The 14,388-nt window shown below is 39.3% G+C and overlaps 1 protein-coding gene across 8 annotated transcripts in view; it reads right to left on the reverse strand.

The window, feature by feature from the left end:
• The window catches only part of cep170aa (centrosomal protein 170Aa), a 41,767-nt gene extending 27,683 nt beyond the window's left edge, over nucleotides 1-14,084 (reverse strand). For 3 of the 8 annotated variants that reach the window (XM_071480170.1, XM_071480172.1, XM_071480168.1), the window contains exons 1-3: nucleotides 13,912-14,083; nucleotides 3,566-3,625; nucleotides 3,020-3,156 (exon numbers count right to left, since the gene is read on the reverse strand). In XM_071480170.1, the coding sequence (XP_071336271.1) occupies nucleotides 3,020-3,124 (105 nt within the window). In that variant the 5' untranslated portion in view covers nucleotides 3,125-3,156; nucleotides 3,566-3,625; nucleotides 13,912-14,083. Of the gene's footprint in view, nucleotides 1-3,019; nucleotides 3,160-3,565; nucleotides 3,626-13,911 lie in introns of all 8 variants that reach the window. The other 5 variants (XM_071480175.1, XM_071480173.1, XM_071480171.1 and 2 more) reach the window with 3 other exon arrangements.
• Between the last annotated feature and the right edge of the window lie 304 nt (nucleotides 14,085-14,388).

Genomic DNA, 14,388 nt, shown 5'->3' on the forward strand with positions numbered 1-14,388 from the left:
GAGCTGAATCTCATATTCAGTCTTCATATGACTCTTTTCCATAACCCAGTCTTTCTCCTTTTTTAAACAAGAAGACAACTGGAGAGCAAAAATATAGTGAAAATGTTAAGATAATGCTGAAGTAAAGCCAAAGGAAGCAGCGCCAGAGAACCAACCGCTGAACAGATTATTTTAGTGAGATTAGGCCAGATCAAACAGGATAGAAAGCAACTGAGCTGCCTGTTGTACCTCACACCACAGGAGAGAGCAGACTCAGGGTGTTACAGATATACTGCTGACCAACTGAATTCATGAAGAGCCAATTTAGAATACAAATGTGGAGTAACTAAAATGCGAGTGTCAGCCAAAAAAAACCCCAAACATTTCAAAACAAGCAGATACAGAAATAATGTCCACAAAATGAGGATTAATGGATCAAGAGAAAGAGAAGGGGCACAATGATGAAAAGAAGAAGAGCTAAGGAACATGAGGCAAATTTGATTTCAAACAAAGGCACACACATACACGCACGCACACACTCGCACGCGCGTACACACACACACACACACACACACACACACACACACACACAATGAGATAGAGGATATAATTCAGAGACACAGAAAAAGCTACAAAATCTTCACTGACTTCTTTTATCCAGTTCCTTGCTGTCCAGAGGAAAAATATAGAATATAATTCAAACTGACATCATGGAGACTGTGTTCCTGTATTCACTATGCTCCTTCCCTTCCTCAATAAATAAAGTAAGAATCCATTCCGATCACAGTTTGTAAATAGCACAAGTGTCGGAACCATATATATGTGTGTGTGATTGATGGAGAAAACAAGCTCTTGGCAAATTTCACAAGATGACACCAGACATCTACAAAACACTCCCTCAGGCCACTCATCTCACAGTGTGATGATTCTCAGTCATACACCCATTAGAAGTTTTTATATTTGTCTGTGTGTGTGTGTGTGTGTGTGTGTGTGTGTGTGTGTGTGTTTGTGTTTTATTTGGTGCATGACACGAGCAACCCTTAACGTTTAGCCATGTGATGAGGACTTGCCTTGTTAAAGCGGTCACATGGATGACAACTGTAAGCAGCTACACAAAGTCTTATACTAACCCACACACACACACACAAAGCCAAAAAATGTCCTTGATTTGGAAGATTCCCCTCATTTTTCTATAGTTTCGAAGACGCCACAAAGATAGGAATACAAAAACATACACAGAAACACACACATTCACTTGCAGGAACAGTAGACCCTCAGGTCATCAGAGACATTAGATGAAAGTGTTTGAAAAGTAAAACAGATCTTTAACAACTCTACATGCTTCAGTAAATGGCCCTAATTACTGCTCTCTGGAAGTGTCCTCATCAAAGAACAGCAGTGTGAGAGGATTTAGGGCAGCTGTGAAACTATTCACAAATAAGCAAACACAAGACTGAAAGGGTCTACAAATGTGACATGTCTTCTCGAATAAAGTTTTTCCTTTTCAACCAAGATTCATTCTTGACCTTTCAAACGAAACAATTTCATCACAAGAAGAAATTAGACCACAACAGGAACATGAGGAATCCTTCAAGTTCTCAGAAAATGTGAGAGATTGCGTGATACAATTGAAAGCTCCAGATCACAGAGTTTTTTTCAATGTTTTTTTTATGTACACAAGAACACATCTTTGTGACACTGTTAGGGTGCAAAGAAGTTGTGTTTGGATGTGCTTCGAAACTTCAAGTAAGATCTGAGTCATCTCCATTTAGACTGTGTGAGCAGCATCATTAATTATGAACACACCAAAAACAACAAACCCTACTATGGTAACATGTAATATCTAGTAAGTCTGTAAAATAATAAAGCTAGGCAATACCACAGTGACTATTTTTAGACAGATACACTCTCTTTCACAACTGCAGAGTTTAAAGTTATCATGCAGGATGCTGGTAATGAGCTGGAGAAGTCAAAGCAGGGCAGTAAATAAAACCAACTTCTCAAGTGAAAATGAAAGTTTGGAGAAAAAAAGGGTAATGATACTGTGAACTTGGATTTTAAAAAGTGGAACTTTCATAGGACATGAACTACTTTTCATTCACGAATGAAATGCATCTTACATGCTTTTATTCTACTGTTTATGCTTTCCATTTTCAACCCATAAATCCCATTACTGGATTAGATTTCTACGATTTCATACTGTTAGGAGTGATGCCACCAGTGGGACAAAATAGTAGGCATGATTTATTTTCACCGATAATAACAATATTATTTAAAAAAAAAAAGGCTACAAAGTGCTGTACAGAAACCTGGGAAGAAATTTAGATTAATGTGCTAATAGAGTATAAAGCCTCAGAATTTTCATAAGATAGTAAGGCCAATGTGAGAGTGAGGCTAATTTCCACCAACACAGTAAAAATGAATTAATATCAGTAAGCATCCTGAATGTCCTCTTGATGTTCAGACTGTCAGAAAGGCACCGGTACCAGTAACAACTCTCAGCATGTAATGTCATAACAGTGGGTGCTGCAGCCATGGATGCACCCTCTGCCCACTACTACTGACGCAGCCAGATAAGATCTAACTCAAGAGGTATCTGCCCCAGTTTCTATTAATAGTGCAGTGACCAGAGGTACATATGAGCATACTCGTGCTCTCTGGATGTATGCACAGCCGCAAAGATACCATTTCAGTGCACACACACACACACACACACACACACATACACACACACACACAAACATGCAGGCATATAAACATGCTCTGCAACTGCAAGCATGAGGGCTCATTTGTTGTGTCCTCAGTCAGACACATCAGCGTGAGGTCATTAGCCTATTTAAGTGAGTGAGAGGTACAAATGAGAGTCAGGCTTTGGGTGTTCACCTGTTCTCATATTATCTTAAAACTAGGTATGTTTAACGCAGTAAGACTTAGGATACTATGGGGCTGCCATTTTTTCTCTGAATGGCTACAGAAAGAGAAGAAGTTCACAAATGAGATAAAGTGGAAACACTGAAATTGGTGTGTATCGTATTCTCACCTGTAGCATGAGCTCGCAGTCATCCCGGCCGACAAAGATCATTTCCCGGGGGAGTCGATGGCGAGTGCCACCACTGCTCACCAGGAACCAGGAGGTCACACTCATCTCTGCACCGTGCTGCTGCCTCTGGTACACACCTACTGGGACAAGAGACAAATACCAGTATGTTCAGCTAATCTGTAATTTAATGAACAGGGTTGTCATTTAGCTGCAGTTGATCTCATGGCTGTAAAATTGGTGCCACAGCTTGAAATATTTACATGCAATCTCAATTCAAATGTTACTGTTGTAATTCTGGCACATTTATCCTTATATCATGATAAGAACATCCATATAGCAGTCATTCTTCAAACACCTGCTAAAACAGTTTTGGAACGATCCCAAATCATAATCTGAATTAATCTTAGTGCATCCCTTTAAAAATCAAACAACAGCAGGGACACTTGTTTCGTAGGACCACATGGAAAAGGCATGTTCTACTTTAGACAAACGAAATTCATCAAGTTGTTTTAAATATTGGGAAATTAATGAAGTTGTACTACACACCTCTGGTCCAGGTAGCTCACTGCTGATAGACCACTGACAGCACAACACAGCTAGGCCATCCTGAGAGAAGAGAAGAAAGAGTGAGATTTTAGTTTGTTTTTTTCTTTTTTTATTTATACTCACAGAGGCAGGAGAAAAAATCATTTGCATCATGAAGGAACATATGAAAAGTTGAAGTAAGACAGCCGAATCATAGGCAAAGTGTAAACATTAGTAGAAACACATTGACTCAACCCACTCCATCTTGCTTCATTTTGTTTTGCTGGTAGGGGGAATGATTGAGTGGGCGGTCTTTGCAATGTGATGCCTCACTGTCTACGCCTGGAAATGAACACTAAGCCAGCCAGTAAGACACATCCTTTCTCTCTCTGCCTGCCCTGATCATTGCCAGATGTTAGAGAAGGAAGTGATGTAGGAATGTTGGCCGGCCCCACCAGCAGGACATTTATGTTCCCTCCTGTCTCCCTCCTCCCCTCGCTCTCCTTTAGATGAGCTGGAAAGGAGGTCAAAGCCAGCCACTCTGACTTTCTAACTGCCCAGGCCTAGAAGAGCAACATTCAGCAGAACTAACTGACAGGCGTGCTATCTGTATGGCTGTTTCATAACTGACTGGCTACATAGCATGTTCGTAGTTTCGTTGAGTGTCTGGTGGGATTGACTGTCTGTCTGACTGAATAAATGGATGCTAAATTTAGCAGCCAAAAGTACTTAATTGAATTTTTCACACTGTCACAAGATAACAACCACCTCTTAGAATGAAGTGGAGAGTCTGTTATGAAATCCTATTTAAAAGGATTGCAGAATTTGGTTACACCTTAATGGTAAAGTCTATATACTCTGGTTTAGACAGGTTTAATGCTTCACATAATTATTTAAAAAATAAACATAGGTTCTAAAGAGAAGCTTTTCATGGTAATTTCAAGTGTCACTAAAATATCAGGAGCTCTGTCGTATGTAGAAAGTGCCAAGAAAAGCCCATCAGAGAAGGAATTAAAGATTATTGAGCTAAGCTCTTGCTCACTTGACCTCATAAGTACTTCATATACCAACTCAATAATCCCCTGGGTAAAATTTTAATCAACTGCACACCTCTGACAGTTCCTTGCACGACACTGTTGGGAGTGTGACTGTACAAACAGCTGTCTCTGATGTAAAAGGGATCAGCTTTTCATCCCAGTAACAATTTTATAAGATGAGTGAAACTTTTAGACAGTTGTGAAGTACTGTGATATAAGTAATCTGTAGTCATAGATTGAGTGTTTTTTTTTTGCCTTTAAGGTTAGTGAATAAATATGTGGACTAAGAGAGAGGAAGATCTGCCACAAAAGTCACTGGCAAGACTAGTTGCATCTAAAATGAACCAGACATATGTATTTCTTATTCTCAGAATAAGAGGTAAATGAATAAAATGATATAGTATAATAAATTATCCATTACAGAAACAATGACATAAAACTTTCTTTCGTACTTTCACCAAAACAAATTTCTCTCTTTCACCAACATAACTAATCTGAACTCTAATTTATCAATTAAATTCAAGTAAAGAGGGACCGCAGATGCAAGATTTGTTTTACTTAAATTCAAACAAGTCATCACTGGCTAAATTACAACCCAGGATCTCATGCTTGTATGATGTTCATCTTCTACTTTGTCACCATTCATGACAGCGCTTGCCAACCATGGCAACATTGCAGTTACATGTCCACAGTACATGTCAGATATTATGGATATAAATCCAATATTGTGTTTGGATGCGACACTGGAACAACACACTATGCATACATTATCAGAGAAAGCCTACAAAGAACAACAGTACCGCTATTACACTATAATTATGTGTGGTCGCCCCTCCCTACTGTAACCAAACCATCATACTCACTGCAGACTGCAAGGTTAACGAGAATGTGGTTGAGGAGCCTGAATAAGATGCATACCAGCCTGTGTGGTGCCATTAAAAAACCTTCTCGCTATCACACATGAAAGAGATGGCACAGCTGGAGGAATGCAGCGGTGGCTCTGACTAAGGAGAGACAGCTGAGAAGGAAATACTGTCTGCTTTACATGTGCTCCTTAAACTCCTAATGTTCAACAGTCAGTTCACCCAAATTACAAAAAACCTATTTCCTCTCTCAGCTTTAGTGATGGCTAGATTTTGAGATGCAGCATCCATCTCTTGGATTTCTGACTCCAGCCCATTACAGCAGAGGTAGATGGAATCTGTGGTCCTCACAACAATGAAAAAGGACAATGAGAAAATTCAACAGCAAAAAAATTTGAAAAAATAAAAAATAAATAAAAATATTGTCACTATTACTCTGTATAATCTGCGCTAAATATTCTCTGGATCCAGCTTCTTGAGCATTTGCTTATTTATTGTTATATATGATAGTAAACTAAATATCTTTGGATTTTGAATAGTTGGTCAGAAATAACAAGTAATTTGAAAACATTAATGTGGGTTTGGAGAAATTCCAATCAACATTTTTCACTGCTGTTTGACCTTTCATATAAAAAGCTAGGGTTGCTAACCTAACTAACTGCTAACTAACAATTACGATTTATCTGCAGATTATTTTCTCAATTAATCAATTAATTGTGAGGAATACATAATATCAGAATATATTGGAAAATTTTGTAATCCCAGAGTCAAAGGTTACGTCTGATTTTGTGCAATCAACAGTGGCTGTATAGTATATGATAAAGCAAAGCATCGAATTCCCACATTCTCATAATTGACTTAATAGTTACAGCTCTATTAAAAACAATTCAATGAGAAAATAATCTGCAGATTAAAAAACAGTGACAAATTATTTCAAAAAATAACTGTTCAGAAAAATATGAGAAAACATGTTTTTGTGTTTTTGATATTTTGAAGAACTGGTCATTCCAATTATTTTCCTCTAACTCAATATGATTCATCAAACATTCTTTGCAACCTCTCAAATCAATGACAGACCTACAGCAGTAAACACTACAAGTTATCATCTGAAATATAAAACAGGAAGAGATGTAAAAACCATTGCTTCTGAATTTTGGTAATAGACATTTTCAGTGTTTAGATACTGACAAAAACTGTGAACAGTCCTGCTTCTCCCTCATTCCCAATCTACCCATTCAGCAGCATTCTTACTAAGACGGAGGAATAGTGACCTCATGCTTTTGGCAGAAATTCCCCAATTCCCAGACCCACACTTATACTATCTCCCACTCATACACACACAAACGCACACACACGCACACACAGAATTGAGGAGTGAAAGGGCAGGATTATTCTGAACTGACTGTGAATTCTTTGTGCAGAGGAGATGGCAAGGACAGGAAGCATGCGCAGCACTTCCTGTGGTGGACACTCATCTTTGGTGCTTATGTTGATTTGTTGACTGTGTGAACTGCCTGAAAAACCATGTGTCGTCTACAGTGAGGCTCCTCGTTCATAGCTCAAAGGAACTGAATCATGTCAACAGGAGGAAAATCATCTTAAACACTAACAAAGGGACAAATATGAAGCAAATGAGTGTAAGCACTACTATTACTTTTTATCATAAATTAAAATAAACAGGGTGGTTACAAAGCGGCGCTGGATGATTAGATTTATCAGCTCTGACTAATTGCTCTCGCAGCTATGTTTCCGTTAGAGGCAGCCTTCTGTCCTTTCAACAATTCAAATCTCTTCCCCCCACTCTGAACCAGCCAATCACAAGTACAAGCCGAAGGGCCACAGGAAGTTGCGTCAGTGAGCACCAGTTCATTTATCATCATCACCTCATGTTTCTTTGCCGCAACACACGGCTGCTGCTCTCCACGTAGCATCTGGCTCCAGTGAGTGTCCCAGGATGATGCAACAGCTGGGTAACCATCAGCACTACTCATCTGCTTTTTCGCTCTAACCTCCCAGCCCGTCACATCACCATCACAACTCTGATAGCTGACTCACACCACATCACACACTGACAGCTGCTGTGTGTAGCCTCCACACACACATTTACACAAACATCCACATGCTAAGCAAACATGTGTGAAAAGGACAGTAAAAGAGAGGAAAAGACAGACAGGCACAGAGAGGCTACTCATACTCTCGTCACACATATTTCCGCATGGTCTTATGATGAGAGCCAAACTTAGCCCTTGTAAGGGTGTGGTTGTGTGCCTGCATTGTAAAAATGCTTAATCTCAGTGCAGCTACATTAAAACTTACCACAGCTACAGTGGATGCTAACTCTACAGAACTCAAATTGTAAAAAAATATGTTTGGCACTCCCTGTGTGCAGTATTTTTATGGGAAATAGAAGTGAGAAAAGAATGACATTTTCAAACATCATATTTTGCTACTCACTGATTCAGATATAGCACAATAGTGATTAAATTGAAAAGCTTCTGGGCATTTGCTGCTCTGAACTTTCATGTCTGGTTGGAGCCCAGGAGAAATCCTCTGGCAGACAGGAGGTGATGCACTTTGTTATGTTATGTTTACAAGAGCAGCAAAGGCTGACTGTTCTCATATAAATAGTACTCCACAGTTACGGTAGCTTGAGTAGTGTTAGCCCCCTTGGCTGAACAGACAGAGAAAAGAGCAAAGGCAGCTAATTAGCAAAGATGTCAGCAAAATGAAAAAACATTACTCTTTAGATTGACACTTACGTAAGGTCTGAAATTCAGGTTCTGACATAAATACTGTAATCAATATTGTTGCAACAATGGAAAAAGATAACAAAGAGGGTACCTGGTGCAAGACAGCACCTCGGAGGTATAAGTAAACCCAATAACAGGAAAGTGCGTCAAAGGACAAACAAGAAAGCAGCAGCCTATTCCCTTGAAAACGCCAATATGAGGTCAGTAAGGACTTTCAAATCGAAGTCAATAAGTAATAGACAAGAGAGGGTGAATTGGTCTTCCAGCCATAGAGATGCTTTGGGAGCAGGGAAGCCTACAGAGCCTGAGGGGTGTCAAGAACAAACCAGGCAATAGCCAAACAACCTCTGGACAGACAAATGGATGGACAGACAGACAAAGGCTTTTCTTGTCCCCAATGGTTGAGTCTACTGCAGATTTACAGACATGAAAGTGTTCAGTAGAGGAGGTATACACTCTTTTGTTCCTCTCTAAACTTCAGGCAAAAGGAGAGACAAAGCTTTGTCTATGATTATGATATATCAGACATTTGGAACAACCTGAATCAATAATTAGTCAGTTATATGAGCTTTGGGCAGTGAATTGTGTTATGTTGTAAACTTATTCTTCTTTAAAATTCACTTAATTCCCTGTAACACTGTGGTTTCACTAAACTCACAGGTTAACACACGTATGTATTTAAAGTCTTGTCCTTAACTATTCTGGAAGCTAAAATACTGACTCCAGCACTTTGTATGACAAGTAAATATATCTTTACAGGGCTGTTTGAGAGCAGTTATATAATATAGTATATACGAAAAGTTCTTGGTCTAAAATTAAGAGTGCACAAAGGAGCACGCTTTGGCTGCTCCAGGGATATCAGTCTGTTAAGTGTTTGATTCCATCTGACATTTGAATCGAGTTGGCCTACTTTACCTTATAAATGAAAAATAGCCATCAAAGAGCTAAAAACTCACTTGATATATTCTGTTGAATGGACCTCCTTTGACTTACAAAGAACCTTGTTTAAACCCTCTCTTTGTCAGACCACTCAAACCTGAATTTAACATAGTAATTTGTTAGAGAAAACCTCAACTACTGCTGCAGGCTGAAATCCTTGGTAAGCATCTCTGTATTTCGAGTTTTCCATCGTAAAGGCTCATTAGGAGGCCTGAGGCTGAACGTAGTTTTAGTGTGTGTCCCAGCCAACGATGCTCCTCCAGCTTGCAAACATTGCTTGGATAGGTGAAGACAAATAAGGATGGAGAACATTTTGACACATACGCATACATGCAATGACATTGGCTGTATCATTTGCCATTTTCTCTCCTGTTCAATGACATGTACATATCCTACAACAGCAGCATGGTAATATGCATCAAATGAGAAAGAAAGGCGTCTTTTCAAGTGGGTCGTTCCCCACTATGCTTTTGTAAATCTGGCTTCTGGAATTGGAATAAGATCAAAGAAACATGAATTTAAATTTTGAATAAAAAATGAAAAAAATCTATCAAAAAAATAAATGAATAAATAATGCTATTAAACAATAGATTTTTGAACATTAGCCAGATAAAGGCTATACACCAACATTAATCTCTTTATGACAAAACTATAGCACCATGCAGGGAGATAATCAATCATTATGGTGTCAGTATAGTCTGCTGCAACTTGAGTGTGCATGTGTATGTGCATGCAGTATATGGGTACCGCGTGTGCAGCAGAAAAGACCATATGGTGCTGAAAAGCGGCCACACACATCACATGCGCAGTTGTTGAGAAGAACAAACAAGCAAACACCTCCATTTAGCCAGCATCCGTCCAGCCCGCTTCATTGTTATCACCATACACAACCCAGTCCACCCCTGGCCTTAAGACATAAACCCACCACATGCTCTGTGACCTCTGTGTTCCACATGACCTACAGACCTACATATGGAAATTTACACTTCATGGATGATGAGATCTGTAAAGCATTACGGTAAAAAAACATAGTCTGCCCTTCAGCTCTGTCTGAGAAAGTGAAGTTATTATTCCTATGGACTGTAAGGGGGAGAAAATTAACACTCTGAACAAGCTCTCAAACAGATAAAGAGATAATAAAAAATTGATTATTAATAATCCAAGAGAATTAATGAGGCACATGCCCTGCAGCATAGTCTTTTTCAGCGTATGTGATTAATTCTCCAAAGCATGTGAGCGTGGTGTACATTTTTCAGATAATATACTGAGATACACTCATTCCTGGAGGCAGTTTTCTCAATGGGGCATGGTAGCAGAAGAATAAAAGTGGTAAACTGATATGCAAACTTAAACTAAACATCAAAATGTTGGAACAATAAATATGATCTTAGACTAGAACTAAAACAATTAGTTGAGTAATGCATTAGTCAATCTACAGAACATAAACTGGCAACTATATTGACAATGAATTAATCATTTAAGGAATTTTTGAAGCAAAAACAAAATATTCTCTGCTTTCAGCTTCACCAATGTGCGGATTTGCTGCTTTTCTCTGCTCTGTATCACAGTAAATTGGATCGATCTTTGATTTTGGACTGTCAAATAAAATAAGCAATTTCAAGATGTAACCTTGGTATTTAGGAAGTTTCAAACTTTTTTTTTTTTTTTACAATTTTATGGAATTTTATAGGCCAAACACTTAATCCTGGAAAACAGATTACAGACTAATACAAATTAAACAGATTAATTGCTAATAATAATCATTAGTTAAAACCCTACATTAAGAATAATATATATATACATATATGTACATATACATATATTCTAAATTTACCTAACAATAGTTGAAAATACCTTATTTGTAACAGTAACAGTAAGGTCTTTTTTTTTTACTAGGTTAATACATTTACCCTCCATTACAGTCTTAAATAAGACTGTAATATGAATCAATTACTGTATTATGCACCTACAGAAGCCAAAGTTTGCTCTGGTGTGTATTCCCGTGGGCCTTTATGGCCCCTGCTGAGTAGATAATGACTGACCCGTGGCCCTTTAACAGGAACATTAGTATTTGGCCAGCCCTGCCACGTTGATTATGGCACCAACAGTAATGCTGCTCACAGCAATAGCCTCAGCAGCAGACCAAAATAGTGAACACCCTCACTCTGAAAACCACACTGGCACTTAGGAGGAAAAAACATCAATGTTAGCATAACAGGACAATCAGGGGGGAGGCTGGCAGTGGGAGAGATAGGAATGGAAACTGCCCAAATATAAGATCAATATCTGCAGTGGAAAGAAGCACAAAATACTGGAAAGTCACATGGGGAGTGCGTTACACCCCAAAACAGATGTGAAGGTCATTCTGTTTTATTTTTCATTTTGAGAAGTTGAATGCAGAAAATAAGACAAACACGCCCTTAATGATGATGTATTTTTTTCTTGTTTTCTGCTCCGTTGTGATGTCTCTACCTACTCTCTGACTCTGCACACAAGCAGGAGCTTCACCAGGGAAAGCTATTTGACTCTCATAACCCTTTATACTGTGGCAGATTACAGAAGTGAGGTTCGCTGCTATTTTTAACCATAGTACTCCCTGGTATAAAAACACTTTTAAAAACATCTTCAGTGGAATAGAATAGTTTAGAATATTAGCTTGTTTTGAGGCACAAATAAAACTCCCTGACCACTGAAGTAAAATGAACTCACTTCCTAAACTTCCTACTATACACAATAGCCATGGGCAGACCGGACAACAAAGTCCTCATTCCCAACTATACACTAGAACAGAAAATAGGTTCATATTATTCAAGCAGACCATTACTCTTCTATATATACACACTGCTCAATAGACGCAAAGTTATCATAAGAATTGTGATACTGAACCAGACACTAAGTTGTATCAGATATGAGATGCAGTTGCAGAGGTGAAATAGCAGGGTTTAATTTATTGTGTCTGTTCAGTATCAATAGTCAACTTATGACAAATCAAAGTGTTAACAAATAGCAGCTAACAACAGTCAACTTGATGACTGTAGAAATTTATACGATACTAAGGTTTCCAGTTTTCCACAAGAAAAACAGAACACAAAACAACTTCAACAAATGTAAAAATAGAGTGCACTATTTCCATTTATTCACATGATTTCCTATGTTATCACCAGTACATCAACTGCTTTAGTGGAAATGTATGGAGGCAGGCTGGGCTGTAGTCTAGCAAGGACATTGCTGCGGTGAAACCGTCCTGTGACACTGACACAGTTTTTGAAAATGCAACCGCCTGTAGAGCCAACCAGCCTGCCGGCAGCCACATTTGCAGAGAGGACACGAAGGAGATGGAAAAAAGGCAGGGTGAAAGAGAGAGAAAGGGGAAAATGGAGCAAAACTGGACTGGATGGTATTATCTGCACATTCTATGGCTCAAACCCAAAAAATTTGAATTCTTACAGCTGAGGGAGGAGGAGGAGACTAACAAGACTCACTGATGTGCAGCATATAGCTCTTGAGCTTCTCAAGAACACATCAGTCCAATACATGAACAGCCAACTGTGTTGTAAACACAGACCAGGAACGCAAGTAGTCTTCAGTGGTACCCTTGACCCTCTTAGATGCAATTAAGGGAAATGATCAAGATGAATAAATACAATCAGGCTGCTGCTAAGAATAGACATCTTAGTTTCAAATGTTTTGAACGGTTAGTAACTTGTATTTGTCATGCATCTGCTTCAAGCATTTGAACTGAAATCATAACAATCTGCCATCTGATCAGTAAACAATTATTATTGAATTTTGCATAGATTTCTTAGTGAGATCCATGCAAATACGGTATCTTAAAGGTGTTTGTCAGTGCCTACTCAGACAGCATTAAAGACACAGTAATGCATTTACACCACACCGTTTGCTAATCGTTTGCTATTTCCCAAAGTTTTATAGCTTATGTGATGATGACAGCAAAACTCAAACTCAACACAAAGAGAGCGGATGCATGTAGGCCAGCTACATCTGCCCCACGAAAACAAAGCCTCCACACTGGAGAGAGGAGGGGTCCGACATCGGGAAACACTCTGCAGCTACATTACACAGTCAAATACGTACTCATATAACTACCCTTCGGGAAATGTAAAAGAGACACAAAGAGCACCAGGAGGCTGGTATGTTTTCAATGAGTTCAACACAAAGCGGCCAATGGTACCGTCCTTCATTGATGTGCATCCTGTCTCTATAGCCTCCGTGCGGTTACAGGAGGATGCAACTAAAAAAAAACAGCTCCATAACAAATTTAGTAGCATAGAGGGCAAATGTGACCGGTGTGTCTTTTTTTTTTTTTTTTTTACAGAGATGGCAAAGTGGCGAGGCTGTGTCGCTTGATAAAGGCGGAGCAGGGCAGACTGGTCATGCTGCTGCTGCTGACAATAGTAGCCATCCAGTTAGCCAACAGGGAGGCAGACCAGTCTGTTTAGCCGTTACAAGCACAACAGGGTATTTGTTGAGCTTGTTTATTAAAGGCTGTACGCCAATTTGAAATCCAGGTTTTGTGTTTTCAATGCGAGAGGCTCTAAAATCCACCGAGGATATTGTATCAACATCTGAGCGCCCACACAGACATCAATAGATGGGCAGCAGAGAAGCAGAAAACCCGACTCTTTCCATTTTTTCCTCTGGCGTAAACTTCACAGGAGTCTAACGGTCGACTACCTAGCTAACAACCTACTGTTAGGCTGTATATTCTACTGTTCGCTAAATAAAAGTTAAAAAAAAAAAGTCCATTCCTCACTTACCCTTTTTCCTTTCTGGTGTGTGTTGCTGCTGAAGGTGTGTGTGTGTGTGTGAGAGGTGCCCAGCCCTGCCGCTGCAGCAGTTCAGTCTGGCTCCGTGCGGCGGCCTTCTCCCCTTCCGTTGCTCAGCAGTAACGCTGCTCCCTGCTCGAGAGCGGCGAGCGGACCCACGTCCCGGCAGAAGCGTCACGGCGGCGGGGATAACAACCAGGGCTACCGGACGACACTTTCACAATAAAATCAGAGCGAAAACAGGCACAATATTCCGGGTCCCGTATATACGCTGTTTCAGCCCTCCCCTCTCGTTTTAATTAATACGTCACGCCTTTACAAATAACTGAATCAGCACGTAAACACATTAATCTCTAGTGGTGATTAAAGTAATCGATAATTAAGTGAATATATATTTTAAAATATTAGTTTCATTTTTCAACACACTATATCCATTGTGTTTTTTTAGGTCTACATTATAAGACAAAG

Source organism: Trachinotus anak, unplaced genomic scaffold (assembly GCF_046630095.1).
Source record: "Trachinotus anak isolate AG129_WGS33_773 ecotype Australia unplaced genomic scaffold, CSIRO_AGI_Tana_v1 ptg000007l, whole genome shotgun sequence".
Taxonomy (NCBI): Eukaryota; Metazoa; Chordata; class Actinopteri; order Carangiformes; family Carangidae; genus Trachinotus; species Trachinotus anak.